Source organism: Macadamia integrifolia, chromosome 2 (genome assembly GCF_013358625.1).
Source record: "Macadamia integrifolia cultivar HAES 741 chromosome 2, SCU_Mint_v3, whole genome shotgun sequence".
NCBI classification, from domain to species: Eukaryota; Viridiplantae; Streptophyta; class Magnoliopsida; order Proteales; family Proteaceae; genus Macadamia; species Macadamia integrifolia.
The window spans coordinates 3,258,790-3,273,493 of NC_056558.1; the positions used below are offsets into that span (position 1 = coordinate 3,258,790).

At 35.9% G+C, this 14,704-nt stretch overlaps 1 protein-coding gene across 3 annotated transcripts; it reads right to left on the reverse strand.

Moving 5' to 3' along the window:
- Nucleotides 1-248: 248 nt before the first annotated feature.
- Nucleotides 249-3,963, reverse strand: LOC122070817 (trihelix transcription factor DF1-like). 3 transcript variants are annotated; one of them, XR_006137986.1, is made up of 3 exons: nt 3,268-3,963; nt 957-2,553; nt 249-644 (listed from the first exon to the last, which is right to left on the reverse strand). XR_006137986.1 is itself a non-coding variant. In XM_042635060.1 (2 exons), the coding sequence occupies exons 1-2, from the start codon at nt 3,594-3,596 to the stop codon at nt 1,101-1,103; spliced, it is 1,782 nt and encodes a 593-aa protein (XP_042490994.1). In that variant the 5' UTR covers nt 3,597-3,963; the 3' UTR covers nt 685-1,100. The 3 variants fall into 3 exon arrangements, 1 of the variants encoding a protein (XP_042490994.1); XR_006137980.1 differs by having other exon boundaries at nt 874-2,553; XM_042635060.1 differs by lacking the exon at nt 249-644 and having other exon boundaries at nt 685-2,553.
- Nucleotides 3,964-14,704: the final 10,741 nt, after the last annotated feature.

Consider the following 14,704-nt stretch of genomic DNA (forward strand, 5'->3'; position numbering starts at 1 on the left):
ATGGCAGCTCAGGTGGAACTGAAATTTTTTCATTTGTGGAAAGGAAAGGAAATGAAAAATTATTTTTGGAACCCAAATCTTAGATTTTGACCAGTAGTCCACACCAACCAGTAATTAATCATGTCACAAGTTTCAACATAATAAATGCTAGCTTGAAAAAGGCTGAGGTTGTCAATTATTTAAAAATAAAATTGAAATTAAAATTAAAAATAAATAAATAAATAAAATTGGGAGAGCTTATGATTGAATTGGACCACAAAAATAGAAATGGGTAAGGAATGTTACTGGCAAGAGAAGTAGTTGTGACAATAGAAGAAAAGATCGTCTCATGGAAGGGCATTTTAGTCAGATAGCACAGCTAAACAGTGGCTTTTACATGTGATGAAAGGTTTCTTATAATCCAAGTAAAGATTCTTTAATAGTGGAAGTTTGGACCATTGTGAGGTTTGTTTAAACGACAAAATTGCCCTCAAAAGAAAGCATCTCTCCCTATCAAAGCCTTTTCTCTCTTCCATTATCAGTAACCATTCCCCAAAAAAAACTAACACAGAATGTGAGAGAGAGCGCCCAGCGCCCAGTGCCCACACAGCCCACAGCCCTCAGCCACAGGTCCCCCATCATCGATAGCAAAACCTCAGCAGAGACTGCAGACATGGCAAAGGCAAAAGAAAGAAAAAAGAAAAAGATCAGAACAGAATAGATTATCTCTTCCAGTTCCACTGCAAATGATGATCACTACTACTGTTCCTGACATCAGTTTCTTATTGAAACATTAAAACCCAAATTTATTCTGTAATGGAATTACCTCTATTACAGAAGTATTATTAAGCAGATTATAAATAATAAATAAATTTATATATACTAATTACTCACCTTAAGCTACATCAAATACCAAGCAGGAATCCCAGAAGATTGTTAATGGTGGAGGATCAAATGCAAATTGCAGACCCACTTACCAATCCGACAGCTTCTGCAACTCGACCCATTTCCCCAAAAGCTTCTTCAGTCACTCAAAATGGCACACCCCATCCCCTACATGGAGCTCTTTCTGATTTCTGATCGAGTTGTTGTGAAACTTCCCTCTATTTCTCTATCTCGTCTCACTCGACGATGGCCAGCGAAGAAGAATTGTTGTTGGCCACAATCTCGTAATCTCCGCCTTCATCCTTAACTTCGTCATCTCCGTCTTCATCATCTTGTTCTTCCTGGTTCCTTTCCATCTCCGCCATCTCTATATCCATGTTGTTCTCGCTCTCTACATCTGACTGTGGCCGGATCGGTTCTTGCCTGAGTGGCATTATCATGTTCTCCGGCTTCTGCAACAGAGGCGGCGTTTGATGGGTCCTTTCCTTGTAGAGAGCATCGAGCTGGTGAAAGTAAGGGCATGTCTTGGAATCCTCGGGTCTCTTCTTGTTGCTCTCTTTCACCTTCTTGAAGTACTTATTGATGTTCTCCCACTTCTCTTTGCATCTCTTGGCGTTCCTGTTGTATCCAACCTTTCTCATGGAGGCTGAGATCTCCTCCCATAATGGTCCTTTTGGCCCATTCTCCTGATACTTGAGATCCAGATTGGTTCTTAATCTAATAAGTGCTTGAACCTCCGCTTTCGGCCATCGAGAAGATAAGTTACTCGAAGTTGCAGCAAAGCTTTCGGCGGCGGCGGCATTATCCGGTACCGGCCGAGGGATCTCTACCATCATCTTTTCCGGCGATGGCTGCTTCGATGGATTTGGATTTGGATTTGGATTTGGGATTGGAATTGGAATTGGTTTTGGTTTTGGATTCTGGATTTGGTTTTCATGTAATTGCAATTGTAGTTCTGTCGATTGAACTGGGCTCGACTGTTCGGAAATTTTCTTCAAGAATGAGATCACGGCAGCGTCTTTCGCAGCGGCTATGGAACGTTCATGTAGCATCAATTCGTGTTCTCGGTTCATCCTCGCCATCTCCTGAACCTTCCAAGCTTCTTCTCTAGCTACCCTTTCGCGCTCGCGTTTCTCTATGGTTTCCAAGAACTTCTTTTGTAGCATCTCTTGCTTCTCGATCATCTCGTTCATTAGTTTCTCAAAGAACGCCGTCATTCTCTTCCTTTTCCTCCTTCGCGAGCGGCTGCCACCGGATTCGTCTTCGGAGGAGGAAGATGAATCCATAGATGAAGTAGTCGTCATGGGATCAGTAGTGGTGGTTGTTGTAGTAGTAGTAGTAGTAGTAGTAGCAGCAGTAGCAGTCGGAGTAGCAGTATGAGTAGAGACAATTGGTAGTGGTGGGGGTGGTGGCGCTGCTGCTGTTAATGGAGTGGCTATCGTCGTCGGCATTAGATGAGGCGGAGCCGCAGCAGGTGATTGAGATTGGAGTGGTTTTGGCGGCAAGAGCGGAGGAAGTAATAATGGGTGATGATGGTCGAGAGCTTGAAGCTGATCAAAGAAACGGTAGGTCTTGCCGTCAGCTCTGGCAGATCTTCCTTCTTTGATGCGTCTGTGATACTTGTACACATTCTCGAACTTCTCCTTGCACTTTTTGCCGCTTCGATGATATCCAAGCTCTGCAAGTTTCCTGTGATAAACAACAAAATCCAAACCGCCATTGCTTTTCCTCTTTATATAAAAAGCTTGAAGAAAAAGAAAAAAAAAAAAAAAAAGGAAATCACCAACAGTAATCAAAATTTTAACCCAAAAACAAAATAAGCTAAATTCAATTCAATCCCAATAGAGACTAGCTAGAGAGAGGTTGCACTGAAAGAAGGAACCAATTAGGACTCAAAGCAGCCATGGAATCAATCGAGATGGGATTGAAAGGAGAATTCCAATTCAGAATTTCCAGAAGCTAAAGAAGCAGCCTAGGGAAATTAAATAGGAAAAGGAAGTGACTAGAGAAAGTACGAAATCCATGCAAAGCCCAGGAGCTGATTTGATTGATGAAGATTTCCAGAAAGAGAGAAGGATGCCCATGAACATTAGAGAAGAAGAAGATGGATAGAATCTATGAAAAGTAATGTGAAAACCATTTTTCAAAAAGTAGTTCGTTCTGGATTATATCAGTGGAAGACAAAGAAAAATGGAGATGCAGATCACACAGAAGCCCAGAATTTCAACTCCACCAGCTCTAATTTTCCCATCTTGTCTCTGAATTCCCTCTTATCTCAAGAGAAGAAATTCACTTAAAAGGGTATACCCAACTACAGATCTCGGATTCTTCATAAATTCCAAATCAAAAACAAGCTGGTTGAATTTTTTAAAAAGGAAAGAAAGGGAAGAGAAGAATAAGTACCTAGAAACCTCTTCCCATAGTGGACCTTTGAGAGTGGAGTCACGGAAAGCAACGTCCATATCAGACCGAATCTGCAACAGAGCCAACGTTTCTTGACGAGGCCACCGATTTCCGGCCAAATTCCGGTCACCCTCTTCACCTCTCAGCTTCTCATCTTCTCCTCCACTACCTCCAAGCCCACTACCAGAAGCAGAATCACCTGCTGCAACTGTAATTGACCCACCAACACCCACATCACCTTCATGATTCCCAGCGACAGAAGGAGGAGCAGGAGCAGCAGAAGCAGCAGCGGCACTAGAATTCCCCGACGAATCGGAAACCCCCAACATAGAACCTGACCGGAAGAGAAGTAGAGCTGAAAAATCTTGCAGAAGTGAAGGTGAATTCAATTGGGTTTTCTGCAGAAACTTGATAGGAGGGTGAATTTGCTGGATTATTCAGGTGGGTCTCCTCCTCTTTGTCTTTCAGTAATGGAATCTTCAATTCCGACTCCTTTCTTTTTCTGTAAGAACACAGGAACATGACCTTAGGTAGGGGTTCCCTTAGTCGTTAGTAAAACCTCTAATGAAAACGGCAGAAAGAGGAGTTAAAAAAAAACAAAATTGGAGGAGAGAGAAAATTGAGAGGAGAAGATGAGAGAGAAAGAGAGAAATTCGTCATCAGCAAAGCAACAGCTGCAGATAGCGACGATGGTGATAATAAGTTTGGTTTTTGTCTGTCCAAACTCTCCACCTAAATATAGTTAAAAGCCGGCCCATCTATGTCAGCTTTGCTTTTTGGGCGCTTTGAGCTTCTGCGGCTTTGGCTCCTCATTTCTCATTTTTACCCCTAATCAATTACTGAAATTATCCCTTTAAGTTTTTTTCTCTCTCTTCACTTGACATGATTCATGTTTCCACAATTTATGCGAGGGGGGGAGAGAGAGTTGTCTACCACTCTACCCAGGGACATGGAAAAATGGAGCTCGATCACCAATTAGTTGTGGGAGAATGGAATTAAATATCCGGAGATAGTGAGGTCATTTCATGTGAGAATGAGAGAGAGCAAGATGGAGGTGCTAGTATACCTTGTCCTATGGCTTAGAGAATCTTTTACCTTTTATGTTCATGGAGAGGTATCTATGAGTAAGTGGCAATGAACGGTGTCTTACATAGGAGGGCTGCGAAAATATTTCGAGTGTGGAAGAGAGAGATAGACACAGAGGTGTTACCGTACTTCGCCCATCTTGACAACTTAGATAATATTTTTCTTTTATGTTGTGAAAGAGGGTTCTTTGAGAAAATGGCATAAAAAAGCACCACCACCACCAATGAGATGCGACAAAAGAGTATCATACGTGATAGGGCAATGAGGTCATTTTATGTGAGGAGAAAGATAGACCCACCAAAGATGCTATTGTATCTTACCCTGGCAACTTAGAACATTTTCCTTATATTTTTTTTTATGGGGGAAGGTTATCTTATCAAGCGGTATAGAAAAACACACCAATGAAATGTAACAAAATAGTATTCATGAAATCTGTGACACCTTTAAAGCCTTGAACAATGTTTAGTATAATTTTTAGGTCATTTGATTTTTGGGCTTCTTCTGTACATTTTACCCAAAGTGCCCTTGACTTGAACCAAGAAAAGAAATATATGGACCCACTGCGTTTTTCACGTTTCAACTTTCAACCCATGGGAGGAGGGGGTGAAAAGGAAATTGTGGCCATGGTGCATACACGCATACGCTAAGGGTCCTACAAGTGATCGTGACCATCCAATTTGTGGACTTTAATTTTCTTTGTTCTACTCCTAGACAAGAAATATGAAACTTTGGAATCAAATAATTTGACGTCCTTTACCACCTCTTAATTGTCCCCCAAAGGAATTAATAATTCAAATTTGAAATATTTTTTGATGTAGGCCATGTGAACTGGTAATGAAATTTATGAACATAATCAAATGGGACCTATTTAGTTAGGTAGTGGAGCTACCGTATTCAATGTGGTTACATGTTACTTGTTACTTTGAAGATTTATGGAATAAATTACTTTACATAAGAAGCCAATTTCTTGTTGCTTATCTCAGTGTGGTTCACACATTGTGAATTAATTTAAGCCTTTTTTTTTTTTCAAAAAGGAAAAAAAAATTCCTTATATATACTATAAGGGAAAATATATTGTTACGATGCCAGTGTATAGATTCTTATATTCTTCCTTTCACATCCCACATGTAGATTCCATACTTTTTTTACTTATTAAAACCCACATTTGATTTCTTATTGTCTCATGGGTGGAAAATTGCACTTTGACATCGTAACAATCCCTATCAAATACTTATAGTAGCCTATGATTTTTTTCTTTTTTCTTTTTTTGAGATACTCAATCTCATTTGGATTGATTAAATTACTACACAAAATGAAGGTACCTTCCCATGGCGGGATCTAGTATCAACATTGAGTTGACACATGCATATTGATCGACACAACTGAAAAAAAAAATCTTTTTGGGATCAAGTAGTGGTTTTTTTTTTAATCTTGAATTGGTTATACGATTGATCTATATCGGTATTGGTATCAATAACAAAAATGATTGATATGTTACCCAATATCGTGTTTTATATCAATGTTCCTACGGCGAATGAACCCAAAAAATGTAGGGGTAGTTATTGATGTCACAAAATTTTATGTTTTTGAAAACCACAAAACAAATCTGAATTGTCTTATTTACAATGCTTTTCTTATCTAAACCGTTCATGATGCTCAAGAGTAAGAAAGTGCACAACAATGGTTGGAGTATAATCACATATGCTTCCACTGAGATGCATGCCAATATAAGGATGTGTTTGACTGAAGTAGACTCTAAAATTCGACAAATTGCTAATATAGACCATGTCTTCTCTATCAAATGATCAAAATAGACACATCATTTGTCTACATGATAAAATTTGTGTCATGTGAGCTTCCAAAAGTAAGAGATTCTCGTGACAATTATATATCACGTAAAAGTATATATACATAAGAACAAAAAAATTATACTCTATAAACTAGAAATGATAGGGAGCAATCAGGCACCAGAGCCTCCCCCTATTTACAAAGTCACCGAAACATCCCTCCCCTCAAGGTCCAACCATGAAAGATTCTCTCCCCTATAAAAAAAGAAGAAAAAAAAAACCAAAAGTTTTCCTTCGTCCATCTAATGGTGAAGTGATCTCATGATTGAACTCTTGGATTGTCATCATACTGACATACTCTCACTAAGGATTAAAGTATCGGTATCGATCATCATATCGGTCGACTAAAATTAAGATACGTATCGAAAAGTATCATATTTTATCAGAGATACACTAAAATACGCTAAAGATACACACATAAATGAATAGGAAACATTTTTTAAACACTTTTGCATAAAGAATTTGTTAAAAAAAACTATTGATAACATGTATTATGTATAAACACTAAGTTGAGGGTATCACACTAAAAATTAAAGGTTCGTAGTTGTCCCATAAATGTAAAATCTTTGTTCCCAACCTTAATTTCCACTTTAGTTAGAGAGAAATATGACTGGCAGCAACTTTGGAACAAAAACCCCTCAAAAAATCGTGCTTTTCTGAAAAATTACTCATCTTAGCCATTATATAACCGTAGCGCACTGTATTCACCAATACGTTCCGATACGTCCCAATCAATACATACTGATACATACCGATAAGTACCGATACATACCAAAAAGTACATTTCACCTCGATTATATATTTTTCATAGACTCGTATCGGTGCATGTTGTATCGTATCGATGTGTATTGGTGGTGTATTGATTCATATCGGTATGTATCATAGGATATATATATATATATCAATACGAAAAGATTTTAAAATTTTCATATATCGTATCGGTGTGTATCGTATTGATCAGTTAAATTTAATATATGTATTGGAAGGTATCGTATCAGTATCGGAGATACTTTAAATCATAACTCTCACCCATTTTACTGAGAAAGTCAAAACCACCCTCCTCAATGGCCATCTCACATTCACTGTACCGATCCCATGGTGAAAACATGGGTGGAGAGAAACTATTTCTAACAAAAAATTAAATAAATACATGTAAAAATCATTTATAGCTGTGGAAGGGCAACGATGTCAAAAAGTGAAAGATTTGAAGTGGCTGGAGCCAAATAAACATGGCTGAAGGGTGAAGCAAAGGGGAAGGGCATTGGAGTAATTAGGAGAGAATAAGGGGGGTAGTAGTGGTGGAGGCGGAGGTGGAGGTGGAGTGGAGGAGTGGTAGGTCGGCAAAGCCAAAGGGTAAATGTCAATATTGTGAGATGGCTCCATTTAACATTTATTTCTAATTTGAGGAGGCCCTCACTGACTCCTCCTGCGTGTACGTAATTATATACCTTGACGATAAGCCACGTTCTTTTTCCTTTTCTTAAATCTAGATTTTTATTACTCTCTCCCTCCGCCCCCTCTCTTTAGATCTTATATTTTTCTCTTTTGGCTTTGGGTATATTAATAATGGAAAAAGGTTTCACCAAAATAAAAAATAATGGAAGAAGTTCCCCACGCAGCAGGTAAGGGGAAAAAAATCTCCACGTCACACCAATAGCAGTGCGATGAATGATATCATTTATATAGGATTTACATAGGTTAAAATATGAGAGAGTATATCAGTGTAAACCTCCACTTCTAATTACATGAGAGGGCATATGCTAGAACATGCACTTCTGCATTGCACTTTTTTTATCCATTAATATTTTATAATAAAAAATATTTTAAAAACCCAAAATTGAGATCTAGATTGGTCTTAACTAATTTCGATATGGTTTAAAATCAGAGAAAATTAGTTAAAACTCCTTAAACCCTAGTTTTCATTTACAAGATCGAGTTCTCAATTGATTCTAATTTGATTTGATCCAATTTTTTAAACCCTGACACTAGCAATTTTATGTTTATACTATTTACTCATTGAAATAACTTCATTGTCCTATTATGTACAATATCGTTTTATCACACTTCATTGATGTGTTCCTCTATGTTGTTTGTTCAAAGAATTCTCTCCCATAAGTTTATGTATTGGTGTCTTATCTCTGTATCAGCCAACCCATATATTGATATTGATATGGCCAATAGCCTATATCCGATACCCGATATCTAATACCTAAAACCATTCCATCTAAAAAAAGGTTTGCATGAACGAAGTCTAAGGATAAAAACTAAGCAACCTTACCGCTTATAAAAACCATTCCATCTCCTTTATAAAAATTAAAAAGGTACCTTCATAAAAAAAAAAATATATTAATAATTAATTAATTAAATTAAAATTAAAAGGGTAATGGTGGAGAGCTTCGGTGGCAGCTTTTTTTTTTGAAGTAATATTATTTTGGATTAATTAATTTTTAACGGCTATAAAGTGACTCTTAACTATGAATCTTTGATGTTAAGCCTACTATTGCTTACCTGTGTTACTGTCTCTCTTTCTCTCTCTAAATAATATAAAAGAAAGAAAGTAAAAAAGGGGAAACCGTAGTTGAAAACCAAAGTCATTCTTTGTGTGTGTCACCTTCGTCACTTGGTGACCGTCCGATGTCCATCTTTATTTGCCACCTGATTAAATCCCCCATGTGAACACAATGTGTTAAGTAACATGGGCAGGCACGTGATATTAACTCTATTGTCTAGCTGGCTTGGTGGGCATCCTCATAAGTAACATAACTTGGTGGACCAGCTTGGAAAGGAATATTTCTTTTTTCTTTATTAAAAAAGAGAAATCATATTGAACCGGAATGGTCCTCCATCAAACCACAAATAATTGAGTATGAAATTAAGTGGTAAAAAATGTTACATTTGTTGTGGGGGGGGGGGGGGGGGGGGAGAAAATCAAATTTACGTCAATAACCCATAACTTGTACATCCAAAACATTTTAGTATAAAATATATAGGTACATGATGTACGTACACAATTATATATTCTCTCTCTCTCTCTCTCTCTCTCTCTTGGAAAGGGTCCAGATTGCACACGGGCTGCACTTGGGCCTGACTTTTGCAAATGCCTTTCGTCAGTGTTTTTATTGGGGTTGGGTGAGTCTTGTATTTTGCGAGTTCATATAAGTATAATTGATATATATGTATGTATTTGTAATTAGGTTGGATATGAGGTGCATTATATGTATAGGGATATAATTTTAATTGTAGAGATCAGGGTTTTTGGATTTTCTATATATATTATCTCGAGAAAAACCTAAACAAACAAAGAGATCATTTCGTGAGATGGGGAGTAGTGTAGAGAGTTCTTTAGGTATACAGAACAATCTCTGGCCTTGGATGGATGTAGGCAATTTTGTCAAACCACGTTAAATTTCTCATCTTATGAGATTGTTTGCTTAGATTCTTCCTTATGAATGTGCATTCGCCCCTAACACCTTTCCAGACTTTGATTTATCCCTTTATTTCAGTAGTCGAGATCTATGACCACCATTGCTTGTTTGATCAGCATATGAATTCCTTTCATATCACATGGAACCTTCTTGCCTTTTTTGACTGGTTCAATCTTGAGAATGGGGGGAGGAAAAGATTGTTAGTTAACTTCAATGTCAAAGCTGCTTTTATATCATATCGAAGGGAATCACCACACTGCGAGCTTAGGAAGAAAATCTTGAAACGGAATCAGAAGGAAAAATCAAGGTGTGAGGATGCCATCTTAGTGAGGACCAAGTATATCACATGGAGTTTGTGGAACCCCCCAAAATTTTCTGATTGAACCAGATTAACCAACCCGGATCAGACCCATTTTCCGGTTCGACATCAAAGCTACCTAACTTAGGAGCATTAGGCTGGCATTAGGACTAACACTAATAATGTTGGAAGGATAATGAAGCAATAATAATGTTTAAGGGTGGGATTCGTGGGAATAAAACCTAAATATAAATAAATGATGTGGGCCTTGTCTGGAAAATGTACCATGAGAGAAATTGAGACAATGGGTTGGGTTGCACTACGGAGCTGTCACTGGTGGTAAGGGTGAGGGACAAGGGACAAAGGACATGGGCCAAACAAACAAGTGGAAGCCCATTTTGGGTGGAGTTCAAAAGTGAAGGTGACGTGGCATCTGATAGTAATGACAGCATACAATGGTTGGTTGAACTTTCAAGTGAAGTGTACATTTAAATAAATTAAAAAAAAAAAAACAAAAAAAACAAAAAAAAACAAAAAACAAAAAAAACAAAAGCCTCTTCTCACATAATGAATCATGGGTCTCTCTCTATCCATATGCATCTCTTGTGGATGATCTTTGCATTATCATTGATGCGGTATATAGATTCTTTCCAATAATGGTGTCATAGAGAAACCCTCTTTCTTATTTTATTTATGCTTCCTGGCAAAGTCTCATGTCCACTTCCTTATCTAATGTGGGCTATGAGTGAGGGATAGAAATTAGAATAAGAAGATTGTGAAAAAGAAATGGTGTGAAAAGGATAAGCTTCCAAACGCATTTCATGGGCAAGTTAAGTAGTTTATTGTCCTATTTATCAGTTACCATTATAATATTATCTTTGGGAAGATGGAATTTAGAGAGAGAGAGAGAGAGAGAGAGAGAGAGAGAGAGAGAGAGAGAGAGAGAGAGAGAGAGAAGCTTCCTTCTGAGATATGGTATGAGGTTATCACTTCTATTTTACTAAAAAAAAAGTATCACTTCTAGAAAGAAAAGAAGTAGAACAAAACTACCTGCCAAGTCAACCAATTATGGCTGAGATTAAAAAACACTCAATTATGAGTTTAGGATCATGCTTTATTTAACTATAGTTTGTTAGATTGAAATTATCATCACCCATTTGTTTTTATCAGCCGCTTTTGATTCGTTGTAAATTTTTCATGCAAATAATATTTTATAAGAAATTTTCCTTTCATGTAAAATTTTATATTGTTCAATACATTTGTTTGCATTTTACATTAAAACAAATAGCGAAAATCATATTTTATAAGAGCATTTTTGTTTTCAATAAAGACAAATGGAGTTTTCTGTAAAATGACAAAAAAATAACATTGTTCTATAAAATAAGAGTTTTTGTTGTTTATTTTAATGTAAAATACAAACAAATCCACTGAAAAAGTAGAAAAAAATTTCATGGAGGAAAATATTTGTATGTGATTTATTTTAAAATTTTTACAATGAAGTAGAAAACTACCTACAAAGTCAAGCAATTATTATTGAGATTAAAAAAACAATTAATTATAAGTTTAGGGTATCCTTTTATGTGATTATAGTGGGTTATATTGAAACTATCACGAATTTTGCATTTCTTTGTAATTGTAAGGAAGGAGAGTAATGGCATTTTACATATAATAATTAAAATTTTCTTTATGTTTAAGGAATAAGGAGAGATAATAATAATAGTATTCTAAACATAATTAATATTTCTCTTATTATATAATCCAGTCAAATTACATAATGGGTCCTTATCTTATTTGGTCCACGTCAGATCATAAAGGACACGAAAAGGTATTTACAAACTCTTTGCAATAAGTTAATTTAGGGAAAAAGTTCCCACCTTGTCCACTTAACGTATGCAGTTTCATAGGATTTTTTTATTCATTTTCTCTATCCTTTCTAACCATTTTGAGCCTCAACTTATGATAACATCTGAGCACTACCATTGACATGGTATGAGAAATTCCTCCTACACTGAGAGCTTGAAAAATTCTCCACACGCTTGCCGTCAGGTTGGAACCCATAAATTATAGAGTGCGACCCAATATACAACTTGGAAGTTTATTCATCCATAGTTCCTAATATAGTGGACGAGACAAAAGATTCACCTTCATCATCATCTATGCGTAAAAGTCTAAGTAGAAAACAAATCATAATCAAAGGCATTAATTAGTATTGAAAAAGACTGCAAGTTTAGGCATTAGGACTGAAAAACACTGCCCTTATATCTTTCTTTGTTTCTAGTTGTAATGTTCTCTCAAGGGCTGTAAAAGAAAGAATAATAATGCTACTAAAAATCTTCTAAGTTAAAGTCATTTACAGCTATAATTTAATGTTCTGAAAACCTAGTTGTTTCCCTTTGGCGATAATTCTTATTCTAGGATATAGGTAGAAGGGTTTGGATAAAGTCTTTTTTAAATAGTGGAAGGCTTTGGATAAATTTATCTTTGTAAAGATTAAGGCTACTTTGGCATGCACTCTTGAAACGCATTTTACGCTGATGATGCATTTGAAGAAATCATACCAAACATAGCTTAGTCCCATGATCTTAAACATCTAGATTTACTATTTATTTAATGTATAATTATCATATCATCTTCCCAACCGTATTTTGAGTCTCAGGTTCCTCATCCATTAAGATCTCAACTTTGAATCATGGCTAAAGAGAATATTACACAACTATATTTTGAAAGCATTTGATATCGTATAGTATAGTTTTTTAAAGTAAGATTGTATTTGATATGTTACTGGAATGCATTATTGACCTAGAATGCATACCAAACGCGGTATATGTAATTAAAGTAATTGCTCAATACATTAAGATCAATTCAAACAATAGAAAAGTAAATTAACTTGCTCACAAAATTTGGTACAACTACGAGTATATTATTCTCTTTCATGATTCATCTTTTTATGAAAAAAACTGAAGGTTTGAGGGAAAAGTTTCGTCCTTCAATTGGGAAATCAAACAAATAATTAAAGCTTCTACCTACAACATATTATGCATTTCCTACTTCATGCAAGTGGGATTTAAAAAAAAAAAAAAAAAAAAAAGAGAGAGAAAAGAGAAATAACTATTTAATAAATTCTACAGATAACATGAAAACATTATGGAGCTCAATGGATTAGTTGGAAAAGATATTATAATTCAAAAGAGTTGTAAAATCTATGAATTAATCATATAGTCAATATTGATGTTGCCTTTATTGAACATCATTTGTTAATAAATTAATTTTATTTCGTTTCATCATAAAAATTATGGGTTTTGTGAGCCTCATATAAACAACCTCACTGTTGCTCATGGCCCAATTCCAACACATCACATGGGGAAATAAAAAAATAAAAATTAAATCAATGTTGTCTTTAGTACTTTACATTTTCCTTTCAAAATATATGCTTGTAGTACGATCAGAAGTTTTTATCTTTAAATATATATATAGAAACATGAAAGAACCATTAATAAAATAAATGAAGTAGAAAATTTTCAAGTAAAACTTAAATTGTGTCGCATATGTGTATGTGAGAGAAGTTTTAAATTTGGGATTAGGGGTCGAATAGGTCCCAAGAACCTTAGAATCAATCTCTCAGATCTAAAAATCCAGTTATCTTGAGTTGATCGCTTCAGAATGTTCAACTGATTCAATTCCAAATTTTCAAATAGTAGAGAGAGATTAAAAGAACAACCAGTGCCTAACAGCTGGTCCAAAAGAGATATTAAAATGCAAATAGTTCCATTAAAAAGAAAAAAAGATTCAAATGGTGTGGCTATCTTGATGAAGGGATAAAATATGTGATTAGTGCTTAAAGTATTGCTTTCTTGCTAGAAAGAATAATTAATTCAAAATGTTAACCCTACAGATCACCTTGTCCTTTTGCCAGGTATGGAAAATTTACTTAAATATAATTCCTCGATTTTGTCTTTTTGTAGCCTCATAATCCTGGATCTAGGATAATAGTGCCATTTAAGTATCTGTAATTTGCTTAATCAGAAATTTTTAATCAATTATATATGATGTTAGGCGGAGATAATGTTTTAAAAAATTCCCTTCCTACTCCTGACTCTATATTTTAATCCTCTAAACATGATACTTGTGATACTTTTTTTATAATTTCGACGTAATTAATATCAAATATGAAGTTAGGGATGTAAATTGGTCGGTTTTGCGTGGATCTGGTCGGTTATTAATCGGTACCAAGCTCTTGGGTCAGGGCAAGACCGAACCAATTAATTAATGGGGTTGGCCAGGTTATTGAAACCAGGACCAAGTATTACCGAGTTAATAGATCCCAGATGAACGGTTACTAATAAACTTGGTTTTGGTTTTGTATTGTATAAGAACCGTTCATTTCCTAGTTGGTTCTAATCTGTTTGGGCTAACCTGGTTCAATTCTTTTTGAGCTATGAGCCTTTGGGCCATAAGAGTCTCATACGTGATGGCTTTTGTATAAATTCCCAACTATTATCTATTGGGCTTTGGGCCTTTGGATATATATTTTTTTTTTGTTGCTACCGAGTTCTCCTTAAGCCACAGTGAAAAGGGAATCTCTTGACCACTGTTTTAGGATGGGCAGGAGAAGGTATCATGCTATCATAAAAATATATTCGACCATTTGTAAGTACGGGAGGGGTGTGGACGTTTTAGGACCCTAAGACGGTGGCTGAACCTTTCCCACATGGTGGAAGAAAACTTTCTACTAAAATGCAGTGATATGATATATTGGAAAAAAACAAAACCCTAAATGGGCC